Source organism: Gambusia affinis, linkage group LG01 (genome assembly GCF_019740435.1).
Source record: "Gambusia affinis linkage group LG01, SWU_Gaff_1.0, whole genome shotgun sequence".
NCBI classification, from domain to species: domain Eukaryota; kingdom Metazoa; phylum Chordata; class Actinopteri; order Cyprinodontiformes; family Poeciliidae; genus Gambusia; species Gambusia affinis.
The window spans coordinates 18,185,050-18,207,984 of record NC_057868.1 but is presented as its reverse complement, the minus strand read 5'-3'; the positions used below and the strand labels follow the sequence as shown (position 1 = coordinate 18,207,984).

At 40.2% G+C, this 22,935-nt stretch overlaps 1 protein-coding gene across 4 annotated transcripts in view; it reads right to left on the bottom strand.

The window, feature by feature from the left end:
- The window catches only part of arhgap4b (Rho GTPase activating protein 4b), a 31,574-nt gene extending 9,014 nt beyond the window's left edge, over positions 1-22,560 (bottom strand). Inside the window, exons 1-13 of one of the 4 annotated variants that reach the window (XM_044119780.1) lie at positions 22,240-22,560; positions 12,403-12,719; positions 8,228-8,399; positions 7,943-8,105; positions 5,237-5,299; positions 4,944-5,117; positions 4,600-4,728; positions 4,132-4,353; positions 3,123-3,224; positions 2,806-2,994; positions 2,608-2,692; positions 1,715-1,742; positions 1,215-1,314 (exon numbers count right to left, since the gene is read on the bottom strand). In XM_044119780.1, the coding sequence (XP_043975715.1) occupies positions 1,215-1,314; positions 1,715-1,742; positions 2,608-2,692; positions 2,806-2,994; positions 3,123-3,224; positions 4,132-4,353; positions 4,600-4,728; positions 4,944-5,117; positions 5,237-5,299; positions 7,943-8,105; positions 8,228-8,399; positions 12,403-12,472 (1,497 nt within the window). In that variant the 5' untranslated portion in view covers positions 12,473-12,719; positions 22,240-22,560. Of the gene's footprint in view, positions 1-735; positions 764-1,214; positions 1,315-1,714; positions 1,743-2,607; positions 2,693-2,805; positions 2,995-3,122; positions 3,225-4,131; positions 4,354-4,599; positions 4,729-4,943; positions 5,118-5,236; positions 5,300-7,942; positions 8,106-8,227; positions 8,400-12,402; positions 12,720-22,239 lie in introns of all 4 variants that reach the window. The other 3 variants (XM_044119802.1, XM_044119792.1, XM_044119784.1) reach the window with 3 other exon arrangements.
- Positions 22,561-22,935: the final 375 nt, after the last annotated feature.

The following is a 22,935-nucleotide window of genomic DNA, read 5'->3' as shown; positions in this document are numbered from 1 at the left end:
TTAACTCCTGTTGCTAAAAAAAATGCTCTATCGATGAAATTAGACTTAAGAGAAATTTTACTTTCTGATTTAATGGCTTAAAATTGGGTCACTGTGTCTTTAAAAACTCCTGCTGTTTCTGAAGCTCCTCCTTCAGAAAGTCATCACAACAAGGCTCCTCGATTAACATTTTTACCAGTGCTGCATTGAGAAGTAGCTTGTATAATGAGCTCAGCTGATGCCCAGTACCAGCAGGAACTAATTGCTGCTGGCTAGTCTGAAGGAACTGAGTGGGGGAGTCTGTGAGGCTGAAGCGTGTTAGCTTGTGTACTGCAGCTCAGAGGAGAAGCTCTGTCTTGAAGGCAGCGCTAGGTTCAATTGTTGCCATGGAGATGAAAGCATTTCCCAAATATGCAGGAAAGAATCGAAGCAACACTCTAGTAATTTTACGTCTTTCTTCCGGTAATAATATGCCTTTATTCTACTAATATTATGACTTTAGTGTCATAATATGATGTTTTTATAATTGTAATTACCCCGCCCCCCCAAAAAGACAATCTCTTAGCCTGCCCCTAATAGTCAGTCACAGTTCAAAACTTTCTAGTCATAAGGAGTTCTTGAGTGAGTCGACCGTTTCAGACATTTTCTGTGCCTTCCTACACCACGTCGATTTCGGCTTAAAACTTTCCCCGTCGGATATGAACTCCAAAAATGGCAGACAGAAGCGATACGCCGGACACGGCTGTGGCTGTGTACCTGGGTCCGAGACATTCTCCTTCTTCTCCTGCACCATGCCAACAGCAAAGCAGGGGCGCAGAAAAAAAATGCAGAGATTAGAAAAGAGAGAGAGCGAAAGAAAACGAGAATACGGAAAGTAAAGATTTGAAGGCAGTGGGAAGAGGCACACACATACACAAACACACACACACACTTGATAAGAGTAGTCGAGAGGAGGAAGCAAAGAGGGCAGCGTTTCAAATCCTTTTCATAAGCGAAGGGGCAGCGGAGAGGTGGGGGTGGGGGAAGATAAGAGGAGTTTGGATTGAAAGGAGAGGAAGGCAGCAATAAGCTGTAAGCATGACAGCACACATGACGGCAGCGTGCATGTCCACCTTCAGTTCCTCAGCGCCGGGATTTTCTCTGTGATTTTATTTTGGAGGGCTGAGTAGCAGTGCAGCAAACTGAAAAAAGGGGGGGGCAGTAAAGCGTGTGTGCGCGCCGTCAGAGTGTGTTACCTCTATGTAGGAGAGTATGTCTGTGGTGAAGAGTGTGTGGCAGAATTGGGAAACTGGCCTGGACTTCCGAACCCGGACTGACCGAGTAGTACATTGCATTCTGGGAAATATAACAAATGAAATGCTGGTAATCAAGACATAATGATGTCTGACAGATCTGTGCAAACGTTTTTAAAATACCACTCATTTATTTACTTCGTCCTTCCAATTAACTTTCTTGAAATTTTTATCAATGTGGCATGCATCCACAGTATTTCCAGTGTTTCTGGAAGTCTTTCCGACATTTATAATAATTGGAAGTAAAATATAATGAAAAAAATGAGAATAAATAAATACTTATACATTGTAATGTCATGTTTCTTGTTTTTAGCACAATGATGATCAATTGGTTTAAATTTGCTCTATGTTTTTCCTTTGCCCCTCCCCTCGACTTCTCAGCTGTCATCTCTCAGGCACACTTGTTTTTGTTTTTTTTTAACATGCGCATGGAGCCCATTTACCTGGAGGGGTCGCTGTCCACGGCTTCCGCTGGGAAGAAGATACAGAAGAAGTGTGAAACAGGGAAGACTAACAAGTGTAGCAGTAAAACAATGCAATAGGAATGCTAGTATGGTGCCTAACCAATTACAATCTCACTCAATGCACATTTTTTTACACTTTGTCACATTAATGACCACAAAGTTCAATAATATGAGTAAAATTTTATGAAAAAGGGTTAAATCTGGTTGAGAAGCAAGTATAAAGTGGAAGGAACGTAACACATGATGTTATTTCTAGAAAAAAAAAATTGAAATAAAACCAAAAGTATGTCCAGTTCCTATTGAATCAAAGCTTTGTGGAATCACTATTTGATGCAATTACAGCTGTAATGCTTCTATTTGTAGAAATAGAAACATTTATGCCCTCCTCTTTGTAAAATAACTCTATAATAGTCAGATTTTTGGACAATGTTGGACTTTGACTGAGACCTAAAATGAAAAAAAAAAAGGAATATTCAGTGACATATCGATATGTACGTGTATATATATTTTACAAATAATTCAATAAGCAGTGGTGGACTCAAATGTTTCATCACTATCAAACCGTTTCCAAGAGAGAGTGCAGCTTAGTCATGTGCTGGAACGGCAAAAATAACTTTAAAACAGGATGAAACACCATGAGAGGAAAGATTAGTCATGATCTTTTGTTTCACATACATTTTCCACAGAACTGTGTAAAAACCATTAGTGTTCGGCTGTTTCCTCATTTCTGCCCATCGTGCTCTGTTAGCCTGAAGGACCTCATCAAAGCAGACAGATTCTTGGTAATGCGTTTGCACAATTCTCCACGCTGATTATTAGCAATGTTGGGCTTAAGCTGCTTCTAATACGCTGTACAAATCTATGAAGAGCACCTTTCTGTATGGCATCTTGTAGAAGATCGTGTTTGGCTTGAAGTTTGGAGGCCAGAGAGCTGCTGTTGAGGAATTCTTTTACTTTCTAAATAAATAATAAAAAAACAGAGATATCAACAAGTAGGTCACTCAAAAAAAGATTTTCTCATTGGGAAAATAGTTCAATATTCTTTATTTAGTGGACTGCATCCAACTCACTGTTAAGTAGTAAGTCTCTGTCTCCTGCTGATTGGCTCGACGCTTGGCGAGGGAGAGTTTCGCCGTGGTTGTGATTCCTCCGGGTGGCTCATGCGATAGGCTGGCGGACACGTCGGGGGAGGGGTTGCACTCGCTGTCACACATGGAGTCCAGCAGGGCAGCAAGCGTGGCTTTAAGCGTTTTACTGATCTGAGAAGACGGAAGGAGTGATTGCGTTGTGTTTTCTGTGTTTCCATCGAGCAATTCTTGATCAAAAAACACAAATTGCCTGCAGTCATGCTGTTCATAACACACACAAAAAAACAGTATTAACTGACCTCCTCTGTTTCCAAGGTGACGGCGGCGAGTCGAGACTGAAGCTGCTGGAACCTGGTTTCAAGCTCATATCTCACCTGGCTCTCCGCGCTCACCTCGCACACCTAAAAAGTTACAAAAATATAATGCGACCCAAAAAATAAGGTTTGTTTGGTTTGGTTTGGTTAGACAAATTCTTTAGATCTATCTCCAACCATCATTGGGCGAGAGGTGCTCAGTTTACAGGGCAAAATAGGAAAGAACAACCTTAGCACACAAAAACACACCAATACCTCTGTGTTAAAAGTCAAATTTAGGACTGTAGAACCATCGAGCACCTCCACAGACTTCCATATATTTCTACATTACTTTACGTAATAAAGTTAAAGTATCACATTACTGTGAAGCGAAAACAGAAAACAATGTTGTGCCTTTGTATTCATCGCCTCTCCTCTCGGATAGTTTGTGCTTAATTTATTGTTGAGTAGATAAAAGGACAAAAGAAATCCCATTTGCAATTTAAATTTTTAAAAATATACTTTTTTAGATCTGCAAGTACTTTCGAGCTGATGATTTAGGCCCACGTCATAAAGGTTTGGACACCCCTGGTTTAGATCAAAGCATAGGGTCTAGTCAAATTCCAGACCTAAATCTAATTGTGAATTACACTTGAAAATTGATGTTTACAGGCACTCTCTATTACAACTGGAGCTACATTGGAAAGAACTCAGCAAAATCTGCAGTCTGATGATGTGCAAAGTTCTAGAGACGCACCCATAAAGGACTTTGAAGGTTTGAGTCATTTGAATTCAAAAGCACACCACACTTTTAAGATTTTCATCTCTAAAAATATTGAAACTCATGAATCGTTTTACTTCCCTTTCACAACTATGCTTTTACACCGAAGCTTGTGGCTCAAATGCAACTAAAAGTGAAAACCCTCAAGAGGGTTGAAATACTTTCATCTCATGTTGGACAACCAGGATGTTTCCTCTTTTCACTGGACGCCATAGCAACAAAGAGTCACAGTACCTGGTCACCCTCGTGTGGGTGATAGTTGAATCTGAACGGAAGGCAGAATGCAGCATCATGTTGCTGTAGCAACCCATCCCTGTCTCCACTCTGGTCCAGGGATGTCACAGCAGTTTCCAGCTGCTTCAGCCCCGTCTCCTCTGTCTTCTGAATGCGCCACCTGCTGGCCAGGTAGCACTTCATCACTCTCTCCACGGACAGATGGAAACCAAGGTCACAGCACTGCCAGGAGAACCAAGCAAAGAGAAAATTATTCAGATCATGTGAAAGGTTTTCGAGAAATCTTTGCTATGTATGAACTGTTACTGCTTTCTAAGATCCAAAAACTAAATTCATAGAGCTTATGATTTACAAAAATTCTAAATAAATGGCCACAAACCTAACCCTTCATCATAATAAGAATGTAACCGCACGTAAAAGCAAACAAACTTCTGAGTAGTTTTATAAATCCCCAGAAATGTTTCTTACGTCAATGAGAGTGCTGACATCCTGCAGGTAGTATTTGTTCATGGCTGCATTAGCTGCAGCTAGATTCAACAGGTAGTCATTCCGTGCCTTTGTACACTTCAGCTGGGTCTCCTGCATTTTTCCATGTCTCTGTTCACATACATACAAGAAAAATCACATTTAAAAAACAACTCAGGAAACTCGCATTTAAAACTCAGCACAAATTTCCATTTGCAGATGTTGAAAACACCTGAACTCATTTAGCTCAAAGAGGAAAAGGAAGCGGTTTCCGCTGCAGAAACCTCACTTCAAGACTTCCTGTGGTTTTGTTTACTGTTTCTGTTTCAACAGACGTTCATGTTCACCTTCTCCATCAACCGTTCCATCTTCTTGACGGAACTCCGCCTCTGCCCTGCCAGTTGGCCGGGGCCGAGCTCAGCCGACTTTCCAGTGTGCCTTTCTTCCAGACGCTCGGCTTCCTTTAGTTTTCCCTCAGCTATCAGGCAGTCTGTGTGATACTGGTTGTAGGTCTTTAGAGCCTTCATTGGAATGCAGAACAACAAAACGTGTCGTGAGCAAAATCAAAAGTCTTGTCCTCTTAACGTGCCAGATTTTTAACTCCGCCTGCACACGCCATCTAATAGCTGGTGTTACGTACCGTCTGCAGTTCAGTGGTGACCTTTAGCAGCTCGTCCTGCATCTGGATTCCCACCTCTTTGCTCTGCAATGTGCACAAGTGTAGATTGTTAGCAAAGAATGTGAAAAGTGTATGTGTAAATATTAAGATATACACATTTATAGTGGCCAGTTAGGTTTTTATTTTTGTGGTCTTGTCTCTCATTTTATCAATGCATGGCTGACGATTTTCTAAAATGTTTTGATAGTCCAGTAAATGTTACATTCTTAGTATTTATTCCGGTTATAAATGGTGTCTATACACAATACAGTGTGACAATGTGGGTTCTATTTACACAGTTCAAAATGATGTTTTCAACACCCTTTTGCCAGTCAGCTAATACAGAAACTTTGGTGGACTTTTTTTAGTCATCCCAAGTGTAAGTTTTGACTTGTGTAAACTAAGACTAAAATAAGATGGCACAACTGTTTTCTGCTGTAGCTAATGAAACAATACAGAAGTTGCAACTGGCAGCTACAGCATAATATAAGTGAAAAAATATTGTATTAACCTAAAATATGGATTAAGTTATAACTTTTGTCTAGCAATTTACCTCAACAAAACCTTTAGAGCTATACTGTACATAAAGACAACAATAATATTTCCCGAACAGGAAACACTTGTAAAAAAAGTGCTAAGAAACAGCTACAGAAAACAACAGAAATATAAAATACCTTAGCGGCAGCTAAATCTCCCATTGTGTACGTACAAGCTAGTATTAGCACCGCAGCACTGCTAGCGGCTACAGTAAGGGAGCAGCAACTGGTATTATTAGCCACCATTATTAATTCCTTTAGTAATGAGTCAAGAGGTATTAATGTTCAGTTGGAGAGTATCAAGGCCTTTACAAAACTAATGTAGTAAAGCTCCTAACAGATGAATGTGGGCACATGTATCCAGACCAGCTAATGATGTAAGAAAGAAGACGTCTTTGAAAGAGTTTGGTGATTTTTTTTTTTCTGACACATTATGTCAGTTGATAATTTAAGAAATATTTGTTACAGCAGCTGCCGGACGTTGGCAATGTGGAAGCACAAATATAGAAAATATGCCTGTCTAAATTAGTTTCTTTGCATCAGCAACATTTAAGATAGCTCAGTTGAACTGATATAATGTCTAATGTGGTCAGGCTGTTAAACAGTTTTAGGGCACACATATTAAAGGGACCATTTCAATGCCAAAGAAACAACCAGGTTTCTTCTGCAGAGAAAAGGGAAGGCTACTTATTTATCTGAGTATATTCCTCTTGCCCAATTCTACTTTTGGCTAGGACATTTTCTCATAAATAATACAATGACTTATGCTCCAGAGCACAGCAGTATATGTATGTCCTCTGCAGAACTGAATGCAGAGTTTAAAGACTAAAACTTTACTCATCTAGTCAAAGTTGGAAGCAAACGTTCCAACATCTAGCCTATGATAAAATATACTGTATGTAGTAACTAAAAAAACAAAACACTCAAAAACACATTCTTGCTACATTTTGTTTCTACTTTACCTTTAGGTTCATAACCTCAAATTATGGATGTAATCTAAAAGCACTTTCACACCAGAAAGACAACAAACAGTGAGCGTACACGGACAATGTGGGAGTACTGAAAGGTTTTCAGATCTCCTGTACTACATGTCTATAAATTATATGTTTAACATGTGAAACAACCTGCCCTCTCTATCCTTGGTTAACTAGATAGTACATCTGTTTTTTTTCTAATTAAAAACTTTTTTCAAACCTTTGCTATGACATTTACAAAGGAAGAAAAGATAAGGAGAAGCCCAGTGAGTCACCTCAGCTTTGTCTGAGGATTCAAAGCCACGTCTGTGTGTGAGTTCAGAGTAGAGCTCAGAACTGACACACTAGATGATAAAAAACTATTTAATCTATCACCTTACTGTTCTATAAAGAAGAAGGAACGCCTTTCAGTTAGGTTAACAGCCAGATAGATGTGGCTCCAGATAAGAACATATGTTCTGAGCCAACTTTACCGAAGAGTAAAACAACATGGATCACAGCTAGCATTAGCCAGCTACATTAACCAACGTCTAAGAATTTTCCAGAACAATAAGAGAGAGGATTGTTACATTTTTTTGTATATTTGTATAATTGGAGAGAGACTGACCTATGGAAGGAAAAGATGACAGTTGTTGTTTTGCAAAGACATCCAATTGCTTTGAGGTATTTTCTTTTACCTTACTTGGGTTTGGTTTACTTTGATGTTTTTTTAATGATGAAAAGTAAAGAATATATTTTCCAAGAAGTATGCTTCTTTTGAGAAAAATAACTGAGGTATTGAGTGATCTTTCTAAAAGGAGTCAATATTGTATTGTTGTTTAAGGTTGTGCACCTTTATGTTTGTTTGTATGTTTTTTGGATCAGTTGCAATAAGGTCTCAGAGTTTAGAAGCTCAAAGGCTTTCAATTAGGGTTGGTCCAAAATAAAAAAAGCTCTCAGCTGCTATAAAGCAACTCTTGAAACCTAATTAAGATTCAGCTCAAATTTCAAAGTGAAAAAAGGTTCAGAAAACATAATTAACAAGCATTAATTTAAACCAGCGTCCTGTGCACTTTATAAACGAGTGAGGCTGCTGATCTCACTATTGGAACAAATGAACAAATGAACAAAGAAGCACTTGGAGCTCTGCTGTTCGGTAAAGTCAGAGTTCCGTGTGCAACCGCGGATGTTGTGTTCACCTTTTTGTGCAGGCGGTGTGCGTCCTCGGCACTGTGTGTCAGGCTCAATGTGAGCGTGTTGAAGCAGGTGTCCCCCAGCGCCGCGTGTTCCCGGCTCTCCAGACGGGTCTGAGTCAGCAGAACGGACCAGACCTGACACACAGACTGACCCCACTGCTCCTTCCTGTGGACGGATGGACAATGACATGATCACTTCCCCGTCCTTTACATGGACTCCTGTTTGACAACACGAAACAGGCGCTGCGGGTTGCTCTCCGGAGACCAGAAAGCAAACTCATCCCTTACTTTTTAGTCTTGTGAGTGAACCTCTCGGTTAGTTTGTCGAGGGCTCTTGCATATTCAGTCTCGATGTCGCCTCGGCGTCTGAGGAACTCAGACAGGTCTGAGAGCTGCTGCTGCTTCACCTCCACCTGGGAGTCTAAAATCTTTATCTGGTCTGTCAGCTGGGCCCGCAAGTCTGGTAAGTCAGAGAGACAGAGAGAAAGACAGAATAAATACATGTTAATAATGACCCTGGAAGCATGCCGACACATGAAAACACCGTGAACAGACAAGAGGTGTCATTAATCTTTCCATTAACCTAAAAATATAAACATGCTTAATCATATTTACAGTGTGTTAGGTTTTAATATACATTCTTTACTGATAAAAGATACACAACAGCTGCTTTTCAATTACAAATATGTGCAAATCTTTATTCTGCTAATGTCGGAAATACACCATTTTGCAATGAACTAAGAGATTAAATTAAATCACCCGTGAATAAGCTTGTTCATGTGACAATTAATTAAAAGTCATACCAGTGAAAAATGCAAACAGCTACATGAGATATAGTCATAACTCAGTCATGGCACAAGTGCTCTTCATATATCAGACAATCAGAGGAGACATCAGCGTTTTATTTAGGCATTTGTGCGACTGGCTTGGGAGAGGCTACATATGCTGGGGGGAAATAGTAGTCAGCGATTTTACAGAAGAGTGATGGATTCAACACGTCGAAATGACACAACATTTTATGACCTGGATGCTGTGAGAACCCTGGTAGAGTCAGCTGCACATTGACGGAACCCCCCGCCGTCCCCAAAATAAACCATCCTCTTTGTCATTTCCACCAGTAGTAACATCCAGCTGTTCATCACGCGATTTGTGTGATGTAAAAAAAACCTGTTTCAATACGGCTGAAAAACTACCTAATCCTAACACAAAAACTTTTTAATCAAAAGACGTGGGTCTTTTTAAAATATTTGATGTGTTTCCATTAAGCAAATTTATTTTTGTAATTTCAATTTGTGCAATTTTATGTTTAATGGAGACACAGCTACTTTATACCCTGTTAAACTGTCTGTTAATAAGTTTAGATTGCAATTATTTTTTCACATCTGACCAAGTTAGTTTCAGTAGCTTTTCTCCCTTAATAAATTAAATCCTCTTTTCAAAAACTACATTTTGTACACAGGTTATCTTTGATAATAAAATTAGTTTTCTAGCTATGAAATCCATAAGGGGGCAGTGTACGCTAAATTTGAACTGCAAAACTGCAGAAATCTTGATTGGGACAAAACAATGGTGACCAATTAAAGGGCAAAATTAGTTAGACAGACTTGACAAGCATTTAGGGAAGTATCTATTTTAAAGTTGACCGTTACTCATTTGAATAGTACAAGTTCCCATTTATTTATATTTATGAAAAATACATCTCTCAAGTTTCAAGTTAGGCCTTTGCGCAGCTTTTTTTTTGTTTGTTTGTTTCTCAGAAACAGTCTGCTACAGTTGATCATTTTTAAAACCGTTCCCATGCTTCTCTGTCTGCCACAAGTCAAGTCTTCACAGACTTGCACATTATGAGGAGATCTATCAAACACTGATGTGCAAGAACTGGACTAAAATGAAGTAAATGTCAAGAGGAAAACACTAAAAGACTGTCAAAAACAGAGGAATATGTTGCTGGGCAGTATTCAAAATGACGTGGGAAACGCTGCTACCTTGGAACCAAATCTGACAAACACTACAAAAGCACAATGATTTTGTTCAGAACCTTAATATGTGGTGCAGTTAACAGAGTTCCACTGCCGACAACTTCATGAAAAAAGAGCATAATTACTATTTTATATGCATTCTCCCAATGAAAGAACTGTACTTTACAAGCATCTGCATGTTGCTTTTGTAGGAAAATTTACCAGAACTTTCTTAACTGGTCAGGATATTGCCTGATAACACTGAGTACTGAACACAAAGTTCCACCAGTTTTTAGGATATTTAAAACATTGCTATCTCCTCTGTTTAAAATGGGTCATAATGTGATTGAGTTGGCAGCTATTCAACCACAGAACACTTTGTGAGGCCTGCAGGCAATCCTGTATTTATCTCTGAACAGCTTCACAGTCCCTGTTAATGAATCACATCCCAACACCATGATGCTAACAGCACTCTTTAAAAGTTTTGTGCAGTGTTAGAGTTCCAAATGACCTTGCTACTTTGTGTTGGTCTGTCATAGTTTTGAGCACACTTCCGTTAATGTGCTAATTGCTAAGCTAATTTTTTGTTCAGCGCTATTAGTGCATTTCTTGACTTTGAAATGTTTAGCGAACTTTGCATCCCCTATGCTAATTTTTCCAGTTACATTCTGACGCTCCAATTCACCTGATCTGTTTTGTAAACTTTCAGTTGAATAAAATTTGACAACTATGAGGTTTTGGGTATTGACTGCGAGCAATTCTTCAAGTAGTTATTTTGATTTTGTTATTTTGTTTACACAGCAGTTGCCTCCTCTCTCCTTGTGTTTTCTTCCCCCCACTAACTTAATTTCAAACAGGAACAAATTAAAGACAAACACTAAAAATCAAGACAAATACAATATCAAACGACGTTGTAGAAAATGTACATTACGAGGTCAAAATTAAATTGGTGCTCAGGGGTTGTAGTCTTTGAAGGGCAGATATCATTTGAACTGAAGAGCGCTTTAGCATTAGCTTCCACTAAACACGGTGTTTATGCTGTGCCTTAGCATTAGCAGAACTAATGTTTTATGATTAGTGTTTTATAGTTAGCATAACTGACCTTTTAGCTAGCAGTGCCTCCCCACTGAATCACATAAACCCCCAAGGCACTGTTAGCACTGTTTTATTCCTGAATAATGAAAGAGTCTTCTTTTTGTAAAAATCCTGAATAAAATGCTGTCTCTGAGAGGTGTGTTTCAGCCTACTTGGCAATTTATGGATCATTGCCTGCTGTGATCCAGCATAACATGACATTCTATGCACAAGCTTGTAAGCAAACACAGCAGATCCACTATGCTGCACTTTTAATATAAAATGACTAAGACAAACATTGCTTTCAATTTTTCCTTCACCCCTTTTTTCTTTTTTTTCCCTCCTTACTTTCTACTTTTTCTCTTTTCATACCTTAATCTTGCTCCGCTCCTACTCATCTATCACCCCTCTTCCTCTTTACTCTTTTCTTCCCCTCTTGCTCTGAGTAGACTGCTCCAGGCTGACTCGATGTGAGGAGACAACATTGCTAATACTAGTTATAAATACCCCCGTTGTAGTACAGTACAGAGAGTCAGCCCGGCTGCAACACGCACATTCCAGACTGTAGCAAACATAAACAGGCTGTTGTCATGCATTTGCCACATGTCGTCAGGACAAGCTTTTTAACACAGACGAAAGTTGCAAAATTACCAGACAAAAGTTGTTCTAAAGGGGGAGTATTATGTAAAATCTATGTTTTTGACCTTTATATCAAGTTATTTCTTCATCCAAAACACACCTGGAGTGTTATCTTGATTCTTTCATGCATGTTTGAGCAATTGTTTAATCTCCCATGGCAACCACCCAGCTCTGCAAATCGCCTGGGAGGACTTAGCTCCACCTTCAAGGCACAGCTCCTCCAGGGAGATCAAGCTTCTGAGTTTCCGCCTCACAGAGCAGCCCTCCCCTGCAGCCCCCGTCTTCCCTCCCCGCTCATTCAGACTAGCCAGCAGCAATTAGCAAACACCTGGTGGTGATGCGACATCTGCTGAGCTTTTTATAGGTGCTTCTCCTCAGTGAAATGCTGGTAAAAATGTTGTTAAAGGGTTAAAAGAGGAACCATGTTATGACGACTTCCTGAAGGCGGAGTTTCATGAAGAGCAGGAGTTTTAAAAAAAATCAGAGGCCCAATTTCAAGGTGTTAAATTGGAAGGCAAAGTATCTTCTAAGTCATATTTGATATAATTGGATTTTATTTAACAACTGAAGTTAACAAAGTTACTTGATTGTGTTATGAAATGGTGCTATGTGCCTGGAAAATACATAATACTGCCCCTTTCACTTTCTGTGACATGTCAGCTCCATAAAGTGCTATTTATGGAGCGCTAACTCTCCTGCATGCAAGGATCTACATGGATGCATACAATCACGCATCACTGCGTCTTCAATGCAGTCATGCATGGTGAAAGGTGCATGTACGCAGACACTAACCCTTCATTTGAGACTCGTACTCTGCCAGGCTGCCCTTCTCCCTCCTCAGCTTTCCATGTGAAGTCATCATCTTTGATCCGCCGACCCTTGACCTTCCCTCCCAAAGACCTTGCTCCTCAACCTCAGTTTCTGCTGCAGCCCTGTAATCTTTGACCTTTCCCCCGTTGGCCCCCTTGGTCTCTCTCCCTCTTTTGCCTTCTTGCTCTACAGCTGCAAGCGGCGCGTCGGCATCAGGATCGATAGACGGTTCTCAGCAGGGTCGATTTGTCCATGGAATTCCAGGGTGGGGGGGGTCACTGATCCATAGGTGAATGAGCCTGTGTAGAAGACGAAACAGAGTGCGATTAAAGACAGAGCTGATATGGTGACAAGAGGGGCCACAAGGGACCCAGGGGGGTTACTCAGATCAGAGCGGAGAAAAAGAGTCAGAGGGAGAAGGGCAAATGAGATCAGGGTGACAAGAAAGGAAAGGGACAGTGACACCATGGAAGAGAGACGGCCAAGACAGTAAGAGAGCAGAGTGATGAAAATGAAGCATGGGGGGATGGGGGAGATGAGTGATGATGAATAACGGCGCTAATAAAAAGGGTATTCGCCGCCTCGAGGTCGCTGGCTGGGGATGCCCGTCAAAGCAGCACTTTAAAAAAAAACGGAAATTAGTATTATTGGGACGTAAGATGAGAGAATTAGCAACCAAAGAGCCTGAAACAAACAGGCCTTTTGTCTGATTTGCCTGTGGTTTTAGCACATTACTCCACTAATGACACAAGAATTGAATCAGAATGAAATCTGATTCTTGGAGGGAAAAATGTTTTCTGTGATTAAGGAATGACTCTTAGAAGACAGGTGACCTTTATGTGGAATATATTAACACATCATAAGTACTGTAGTTGCCTCTTTCTCATTTTCAAAAGGTGGTTTTAATTTATTAATGATCTACTCTGGGTCAGCCTGGGTTAGTAGCAATCCCACCGCTTTAACGAGCTGGCATCAATTTCAAAATTTCCAAGCAAGTTCCAGGCAAGAGGCGGGGTCACCCTGGACAGGTCACCAGTCTGTCACAGGGCAACACAGACATACAGGACACACAACCATTCACACACACTCACACCTAGGGAGAATTTAAAGAGACCAATTAATCTGACAGTCATGTTTTTGGACTGTGGGAGGAAGCCGGAGAACCCTGAGAGAACCCACCATGCACAGGGGGAACATGCAAACTTGATAAAGTTCTTTCCATGGCTCTATCAAACTGAGCATTGTAGCGAAAGCTGTAACTCTCCTCTTATGAAAGTAAATCTGTTGGATTTCATCTTATCACTCAGACAGCAGCTCTGAGTGCTACACTGGTGGACAGGTCGTATTTAAAAAGTCAGTGTGTGAGTGTGTGCATGCATGCTTGCCCTTCCTGTTTGTCTCTAAGTTGCCCTGAAATACATTGGCAACCTGCCGCAGGTGTAGCACACCTCATATCTCTTCCTATGACAGCCGGAGATAGGTTCCATGGTTAAGGAAATATGGGCAATGGACAGATGACATCAAATTTAATGTAATCCTAAGGAGTTCTACAAGCCCAAATCCAGAATGGTCCAAATTTATTCCAATACACACCAATCACTCAGATTAGATACAAACCAATTAAATCTACATTGCTTCACAATTTAGTCACACTCAAGTGATCATATAATGCCAGTTTGAAAAAGTTTGTCAATGAAAAGTCAATTCAATTAAAGCAATTTATGAACTTTGCAGCAATCCCTCTTCCTATGTAAGCATGTGGAGATAGTGGAAAGAGGACAGAAGGGAAATAAAAAAACTCAACAGAAACAATGATAACAATGGCTCTGTGAGACCGTTCAATCAACCCCAACCAGCTTTCACATGTCTATTCAACAGAAGCGTACGTGTGTGTACACTCACACTTGAAAACAATTTGAGAAGACATGCCACATCAATGTTTTTGGACCATATGAGGAAGTCCTCAGTGAGTCCCAGCCAGGAGGAGATAACAGGTTTGTTATAGAAGGTTTGTTATTTTTAAAGACTGACAATGTGTGGTCGGTCTTTCTTTTAGAATCAACACCAAGCAGAGATATAAATACACAAGCTTCAAAGCAAACAGACATTTTCACTTCTCACATCCTGTGTCTGAGCGCGTCATGGGTGTCAAGTATATTGCTTTCACTGATTCTAAAGCAGGTTTTGGACAACCAAACCAAACCAAACCAAACCATCCCCTGCAACAAACAGGGTCAGAGTTGTCTGCTGTAAGTCTAGGAAGGTATGTTGAAGCAATTCATCAAGAAAGTCGACCACCTTTTGTTTAAGTGCTCCATGAACTGTACTCTCGTTTCCTCTTCTAGGACAGTGTGGTGGATGTGTGTCAGACATGTTTCAGCGACGGTTTCAGAAGTGGAGAGTAAATACAGAAGCGGCACAAATACGGGCAAAAGAGATTTCTGCGAATGAGGCGGCGAGGCGAAGTCTGTGGAGGGGCTTCGTCAGCGTGCGACCCTAATCTGCTAAGAACAAAGCGGAAGTAAATGATCTGAGAAAGAAATAGGAGGGGGTTGTGGGAGAAAGAGATCAGGAGAAGGGAAAAGAAACAGCTCCAAGCAAAAAAGGCCAGTGAGGACAGAGAAATGGAGGTTATTGGAGAGCAGCTTTTCATGCTTGAAGTCATGGTTAATGAAAGAAGGAATATAATACCCACAGTGAATATGAAATAAAATAATGACAAGAGAGGAAATGGTGCATGATGTACAGTAATAGATCTTTATTTCCATGGGATTTTCTAGCAATTTCTTCAGAGGAAGAAAACAGGAATACCAAGAACAAGCAACAACAAACGGGACATTGTGTCAGATATTACGTCCTGATACTCAGAGGGGATTTCCTAATGTTGCTGACAGCACACAACCCTCTGCTTTGTTGACCGCTTACTGTAATTTCATGCTGTGGGTATCTTTGAAGAACATTTAGCAAATTTGTTCAGTTCTTCCAGAGCTCTGTCTCTTAGAAGCAGCTTTCTGTGAGACGCAAATCCTCTTCTCACTTCTCTGAAGCCCTGGAAACTTCAGATAGAGCCAAACTTAGGCTGTGACAAAATAAAAAGGATGGAAACGAATTTCTGTCGGCCAGATGATCTTGTTTCCTGGAAGCCGCAACACTTTTGGGAAAATAAAGCACTTGCCTGCTGAAGAGGACTCGATACACGTATCGCCTTGGCGACAGACGTTACAGGAGAGCACTGAAATGTGAATGAAGATGTCGAACTTGATGTCATTCTAATCGGCACTGTCAGCCACACTTCAGCTGGAGACAGGTGTGATGGCTGCCGCTCTGATGGACGGATTGAAGTGGATACTGTAGGTACAGGCAGAGCTTAAACACGGGGAGTTTATTGTACTTAAAGCTAACTCGGGAATCAGTAAGATACAGCATCGCAAAATATATTCGCACCCTTTCAACTTTTTCATATTTCGTCCCATTACAACAAACTTCAACGTAGGACTGAAACAATTAAACGGATCGGATTAACTGGAGTATACAGACTCTAAAACATGCCATTTGCTGAAAGAACGACTCAGAGAAGTAATTAAGCCAAAACTGAAAAACAAATATATGCTTTTTGCATTGAAGATTAAAAAACTTTTTGCTTGTAAATATGTTATACCAAGAGATATCATGTAAAAAAAGAAAAAAGAAAAAAGAAAAGAAATCAGGAGAAAAAGAAAGATAATTACTTTCTGCTGGTACTTGGATGATCGTGTCAGTTCATGTATTGATATAATAAGCAGAACTGCAGGATCTACTTAAGTTTAGATAAGAGTAGTAAAGAAAAGAAGGTATGAGGTCAGGCAGGAGTCAAAAATGTATCGGTGTCTGCAGATGGCTCTGTGATATATAATGAAACATAAAACATTCTGCACCGATTTACTGGAAAGGTCGATTTATCTGCCCCAATTTCCTTAATTTTTGGAAATTGGTCTAAAAATCAATCACTGTCCTTGTTTGCTCTCCATTAGAGAGGTTTGACTGTCAGACAGGCCCACCAGGTCATGTCTGCACATTTTCAGTCCACAACAGTCACCCCACTGAGTTAACTACTTATCGACATTTCAGACAAAAAAAAAAGGTATCGGCCAAAATCGGAATCAGCAGATCAGGCTGTAATTGTTGATTGGCCAGAAAATTGCAGTCAGTGCACCGCTATAAAAAAAGTTGGAAAAGAATATTGAGAAGTGGAGGTTTGCTTTGGAATAAAAAGACATTTCAGTCAGTAGAACCAAGAGTAATTGACAAGAAGGCTGGTATTGTAGTAAAGAATAAAGGTACTGGAGGTGGATGTGTTTCACTAAAACTAACGGGCATGGATGAACAAAAGTGTCAGAGGTCTCTTGTGCAAGAGTGAAAGGAGAATTTTCGTTTTTCGAAAAGTTCGAAAAGTTTAGCTTTTCGAAAAACAATTCCATTAAAATTGGGACCCTCTCTGAGCAATGTTCTGCACATATGAGCTTTAAAAAAATCGTGTCTCCTGATCTCTACAGGGATGGGACAGAGGATTCGAATGTCAAACATCTCCAGTTCTAAACACATCAGGGGAGTATGACACCACATCGTTTTGTGCAAATGAAACTGCCCTTTGCTGAAGTCCAGAGAAATGTTGTGTCTCATCACACTTCAGTGCTAACAGTGCAATGTGTTGATGATAAAAACTGATGTGCATGACGTCCTGCTCTGTCATAGTCTCTCTCTCTCTCAACAATATATCCCAACACACCATTGAGCTGGGAAGCTAGTTAATCCTTACTAAAGTCAACGGATTCAAGGGTGACTAAATCATAGACGAGTATCTGCATCAGGTTAACTTCGATCCACTGTACTATTGTCATAACAAGATCTCATCTTACAAAATTTCACAAAATTAAAACATTACTCATTGAGGTGACCGTGAGCAATAGCCAACTGTGGCCAGCATGGCTTCACCTGATGACGTTATACAAGAAGATGCTCAAATGACCCTTTTAATCATTTGTTTGGCAAGATTCCACAGTAAAGTTTTTCCCAATTGGTAACATTTGGCCATGATATATGTAATGTGCTAACTCGGTCTTGAAGGTAGCTACGTATGAAACTTACATTAAAGTTCCTTCTTGGCAGTGGGGGATGGTTGTTTAAAGGACATGCATTTTGTCCTTTAAACAACCATCCCCCACTGCCAAGAAGGAACTTTAATTGCTCAGTATTTTTGCCAACACTGACTCAATTGGTTCATTCATGTCCTCTGCTTGTCAGACTGATTGGCCGGGATGAAATTCATTGTGATAAATCAAGCTCAATGAGACAACTGAAGGGAGACGAGAATCAAGTGGAATTGCTTAGAAAGGCAAATGGACAGGCTCGACCGAACACTGTCCCTTTATTTTCAGAAAATACACACAGTGAAAATACAATTTAAGTCCCAGCCTTTGGTGCTTTGTGGAAGATGTTAAAGTCAGAGAGGAAAGGTTGAGATGGTTTGGAAATGACCAGAAGATTCCTGGATGTAACAATGGAAGAGTAATGACATGCAGAGAGTTGGTGTAAGTTGACTGCATGAAATTGAGTCAGATGAGCCCCTATGGAGACCCTTAGAATGAGAAGAACAAAAAAATTATCACCAAACCAGAAGAGGATGTTCAATCAAAACATGCTTTTCTTTGTCGAAGCTACTATGTAAAAAAATGTTACATAACTAGAGGTGTCCAAGTTCACCAGACTGCCCTTCAAACGGCAGGGCATCTTGAAATTTGGGCCCACAGCAGGTTTCTCTGACAGCATTTTTAGAATCACTATGTTTCAGTGTATGAAGACACGAATAAGCAACATTTATCACCGGAAACAGGAAGCTCTGTTGTCTTGTGCCACCACAGCCTTTCACTTCTGTGCAATCAGCAGATCTGAGAAGTCTCTTAGGCCTTTCATCTCTGCTAGAACACACCTCCGGCACAAGTAGTTACAGATACGCGCTTAATGCAGAACATGTAATAAATTTTGAAGATGTTGACTTGATACGGATTGTAAAACATTTAGTACTTTTTTGCATCATACTCAAGGCATAAACTGCCTCTTAGATTCGGACTTGTTCCCTGTCTGCAGCAGTTGATGCCAGGCAGTTTATAAAGGGTTCCAGTTTTGTCGTGACATGCTTGACTTTTAATGCAGAGCGATACAGGCAATGTTTACAAAATGCATACCTGATGGTATCAGTAAAGAGCAAACATGGGAAAAGAAAACTGAAATGAAACAGATGGGTCAGTGTGCCAGAGTAGGCAGACCCACTGGACGCATTGATCTTTCGGGTACAGCTCAATGCTTGGATTCTTCTTCAATATTGGAACACTCCCAAAGTGAGCTGAGACACAGAGCTTGATGATATCTGAATCTACTGTCAGTTTTGATCCTTGTTTATACTGTGTAGAAGGATGAGTCAGTATCTCAGAGCTGTGATGCACACGCTGTACTATTGGATATAAATACTACAAATATGCAGTTTATTTATTTATTTATTGCTGTTTTAGAGTTAGATTTCTGTTAGCTAGTTCATCGTTTCATTGTCAATCCAATTTTTGAATGTTTGCACTAAAGGAATACTGAACCATACCTGTTTCATTAGGAACATTCAGTGCCTTGTAAAAGTATTCACACCTCTTACATTTTTTTTTTTCTTTTGCATTTTGTAAAGTTACAAGTACAGCTTGGACTTTAATGTGTAAATTCTCATTAATTAATTAGTTAGACTTTAAGGCATTAAAAATTTTAATGCAATTAATCAAACTTTTTAAAATTTACATTCAATAGTCCAGAGCGGGAACTTTTGCATTTGCGTTTCTGGTACGGCCCTACATCTGAAGCACAAGCGTCATCTGCTAACAACATCGATGGACGACGAAGCCGCTCCTCTCAGCCCACTGGGGGTTAATTTTTGCTTTGATCTGATTGGACACTGGAAAAGGCTATTTTTGTGCTCAACTTGTCTAATAGGAATTAGCCTATCAGTGAAGCTATTCAAGCCTAAAATAGTAGCTCAATCCTACACATATAGCAGCTAGCACCCAATGCTAAAGTTAGCATCCATGGGCCACCCTTTGCACCAATCAACAACAATAAAACAATAAATATCTTTGTTGTTGAGGTTATTCAAGAATTTATGTCATACTGTCACACTGTCATACAACAGAGTAGTGTCTTCAGTCAGAGACTATTCACTGTAATACAGACTGCTACAGGAGATCTTTCCCACCCTCAGCCATCATCATCCACAACAACTGTATGAGGAAAAGTGTATAATAATAGCAACAACATTTACTTTCCCCTTAAGTACTTTTTAATTGAGCTGAAGTGAAATGAAAAACCTGTTTGGGATTTTCTGTGACAGATCAGGACAAAAGTAGCACATAATTGTGAAGTGAAAGGAAAATGGAAAACAAAACACAAATCCAAAAGGCTGGTGTGCATATGCCTTCAGCCCCTACAAGTCTGACACCCCAAAATAAAATCCAGTGCCATCAATTGACTTTAGATGTCACCTATCAACAGAATAGAGATCACTTGTGTGTCAGTGAATCTCAGTGTAAATCCAGTTGTACTGTGAAGGCAGCAGAGGTTTGTCAGAGAGCAACAGTGAATGAAGAGCACTGAAAAGACAAATACTTTTTATAAAACTAATAAAAAAGAAAAAAACCAGCTGTTGACACAAAGCCATAACAATGTCATATTTACAGTTTGCAATGTACCACTTAGGGAAGCAGCAAGCATGTGGGGATGAAAGAGCTCTGGCAGTCCCTCTAGGATTGATGTTTCTTTTTATTTGTGACTTTTGCAGCTTAAAATAACTGATGTTCTGCACTTTTTAGAAAAGCTTCGGTCAAAGTAGTGATTTTTTTTTATTTATTTTTGCTTTATTTTTTCCATAACATGTTCTTAGAAAAAAGTTGAAGTTGCTGCACACAACCTTTCCAAAAAAGACAAGATTACAGTGCAAATTACATTTTCAAGTGTCTTCTTGATATAGCCTTATTGCAAATAAAATCTTGTCCTGAGGACATGATTTTTTTAAAAAAGGAGCTGTCAAAGTGCAGAGCAGTTCCATATTCCAAGTTAACATGAACTTTATACCCAGTATGCAAATCCTACAGAACATCTCCAAGTGGTTGTTGCAAAAACAAACAAAAAGGGCAAATGTTACCGCTTAGCATCAGAAGGTTTCATCTCGCAAGTTACATTTTTAAGAAATGTTGTGAAACAGAAAGTGAAGTTACATTTGGGCTAATTACAATTGGGCTAAGGGGATTGGTCAAAATTAAGCAGAGTTGCAGTGATTGGTCAGAAAAGAAGGAAATACAGAAACATCACAGGTATTGCTGGTCACATTTGTGAAAAAGCTGTGATAATTGGTGAAAATTGCAGCAAATTTTGAGAATGATAATTTTATTTGTATTAGCAGTTGAGATCGCAACCTCCTGAAGGGACTTTCAAAGGCTGAACTTCCTGGTCTAGATTCAAAACACTGTCTGAAGAAAGACATTAGTCTGAGCACCATCCCTGAAATAAAATATGGTAGTGGCAGCATCATGCTGTTTGAATGCTGTCTTCAGGGTTTGATGATGAATGGAGCTAAATACAAGGAAGATCTGTTGGAGGTTACCAAGGGTGATTAAGTAGATTTTTTATTTACTATATATATATCATTTTCCTTCTACTCGCCTGTTATGCATTATTGATCCGTCACATAAAAGTCCAGTAAAACACATGTAGATTTGTTGTTGTAATGTAGCACAAAAAATGTGAAAGGAGGATTTTTTTTTTTTTCCAAATGACCAAAGCTGTGTTGCAACTCCTGATCCAAATTTGGGGACAAATAAAAAAAATCAATCTCTCGAGTTTCCCGTTATGTCACAGATGCCACCACCACAGCTTGCAGGCTAACCGCCACATGAAGGAAGTGGGGCAGCTACCAATAAGTAACACATGATGCACTTCATGCGAGTGCAGCAAAAAGGAGGCACATGCACCACAGCAAATGTAGCTCACAAAAAAAAAGAAAGCAAAAAAAAGAGCTCGACACTAGGAGGAGGAGGGAGGACAGGACGGATTTGGCCTGCAACCTTCTTGCCTTGTTGCTCTTTCAGGTCAGGGATTAAAATCTTAACAAGGTTGCTCATTATGATCCACAGAGCATTTGTATGAAATCAAGGTGCACCATGATCTGACAAGCAGGATCTCTGTTGTAAATTAGCTAAAAAAAAATAAAAAAAACAACAAACTAGTAATTTGTGTAATCTTTGAATATTGCAGTTTTTCTCCTCATCGTCACTGTTGCACGAGGGAAAGGCAGCAGTTTACAGCACGCGTTGCTTATCTGTACCTTTTGATTGCATGCACAGTGTTGATGATGAGGGCAGGGATTTAATGGGGAATTAAGGGCTCTGCAGAAAAACAACAACAAAAACAACAAAACAACAGCAGCGTGTTGAGTTCTATGTGCAGGTTTTTGTTTGCTGTGAATGTCACCATATGGTTAGAGGAGTGTTCACACAAAGGCCACAGGAAACACCTCAGGATAATTACACAAGCATGTAAACACACTATCTGAAAATGGTGCATATGTATTACATAAGTAGTAAAAAAAAGAAGTGGAAAATAGGGTGTATTTAGAAGGACTTTATTACGAAAAGACGTCTCTCACTCATACTCTGTGGATCACACACACACACACACACACACACACGCACACGCACACACACACACACACAGGTTGTTATCATAACCAAGCAGCATGACAGCTGTACATACCTTACTTTGTGGTCCTCCTCTGCCTCTTTCTAGCTGTTCCTCTGCTCTTCTCTTCTCATCCCTTGTTGTTTTTTTTGTATCACACACTTACGCTTCCACACACACACTCACACACACAAAACAACACAGGCAGGCAGGCGTGCTCACACAGAGCGGAGTGTGTTTGAATCTGACAGATTTCTCCCAGCTCAGTACTCTTCTCTCTCATTTCTCTCTCTCACACACACACGCACTCACACGCAAACGGCCCTCCCCCTCCATCTTTCAAAATATGCCAGATAGCCTCTCTGCTCACGCCAGAGCAGCGTCTCTCCTCCCACTGCCGTACGCATCAGTGAGAAAGCCTCAACCCGAGCCCAAGCCACGCCCCCTCCCCTCTCCAGTCCCCCTCTCTCCTCTCCTCTCCTCTGGGCGGCTATAAATACCGCTGCTGCTATGAATACACCATCTTTCTCCCTCAGCATCTCCTACTCTCCCTTCATCCATCCTGCTTTTCATCCTTCCATCCCGTGCCACCATTCCTCCATCTCTGCTCCAAAACCTGCTTTCCGACGATGACCTTGTGTTACCACAACAGCAAGATGCAAGTGATGGCGAAGGAGAAAGAAAGAGCGACGTTTCCCTGCAGACTTGTTTGTTTCTTCTTTTCGAGCCGCCCGTCTCCCCGGGTTTCCTGTCTGTTATAGCGGATGTGTT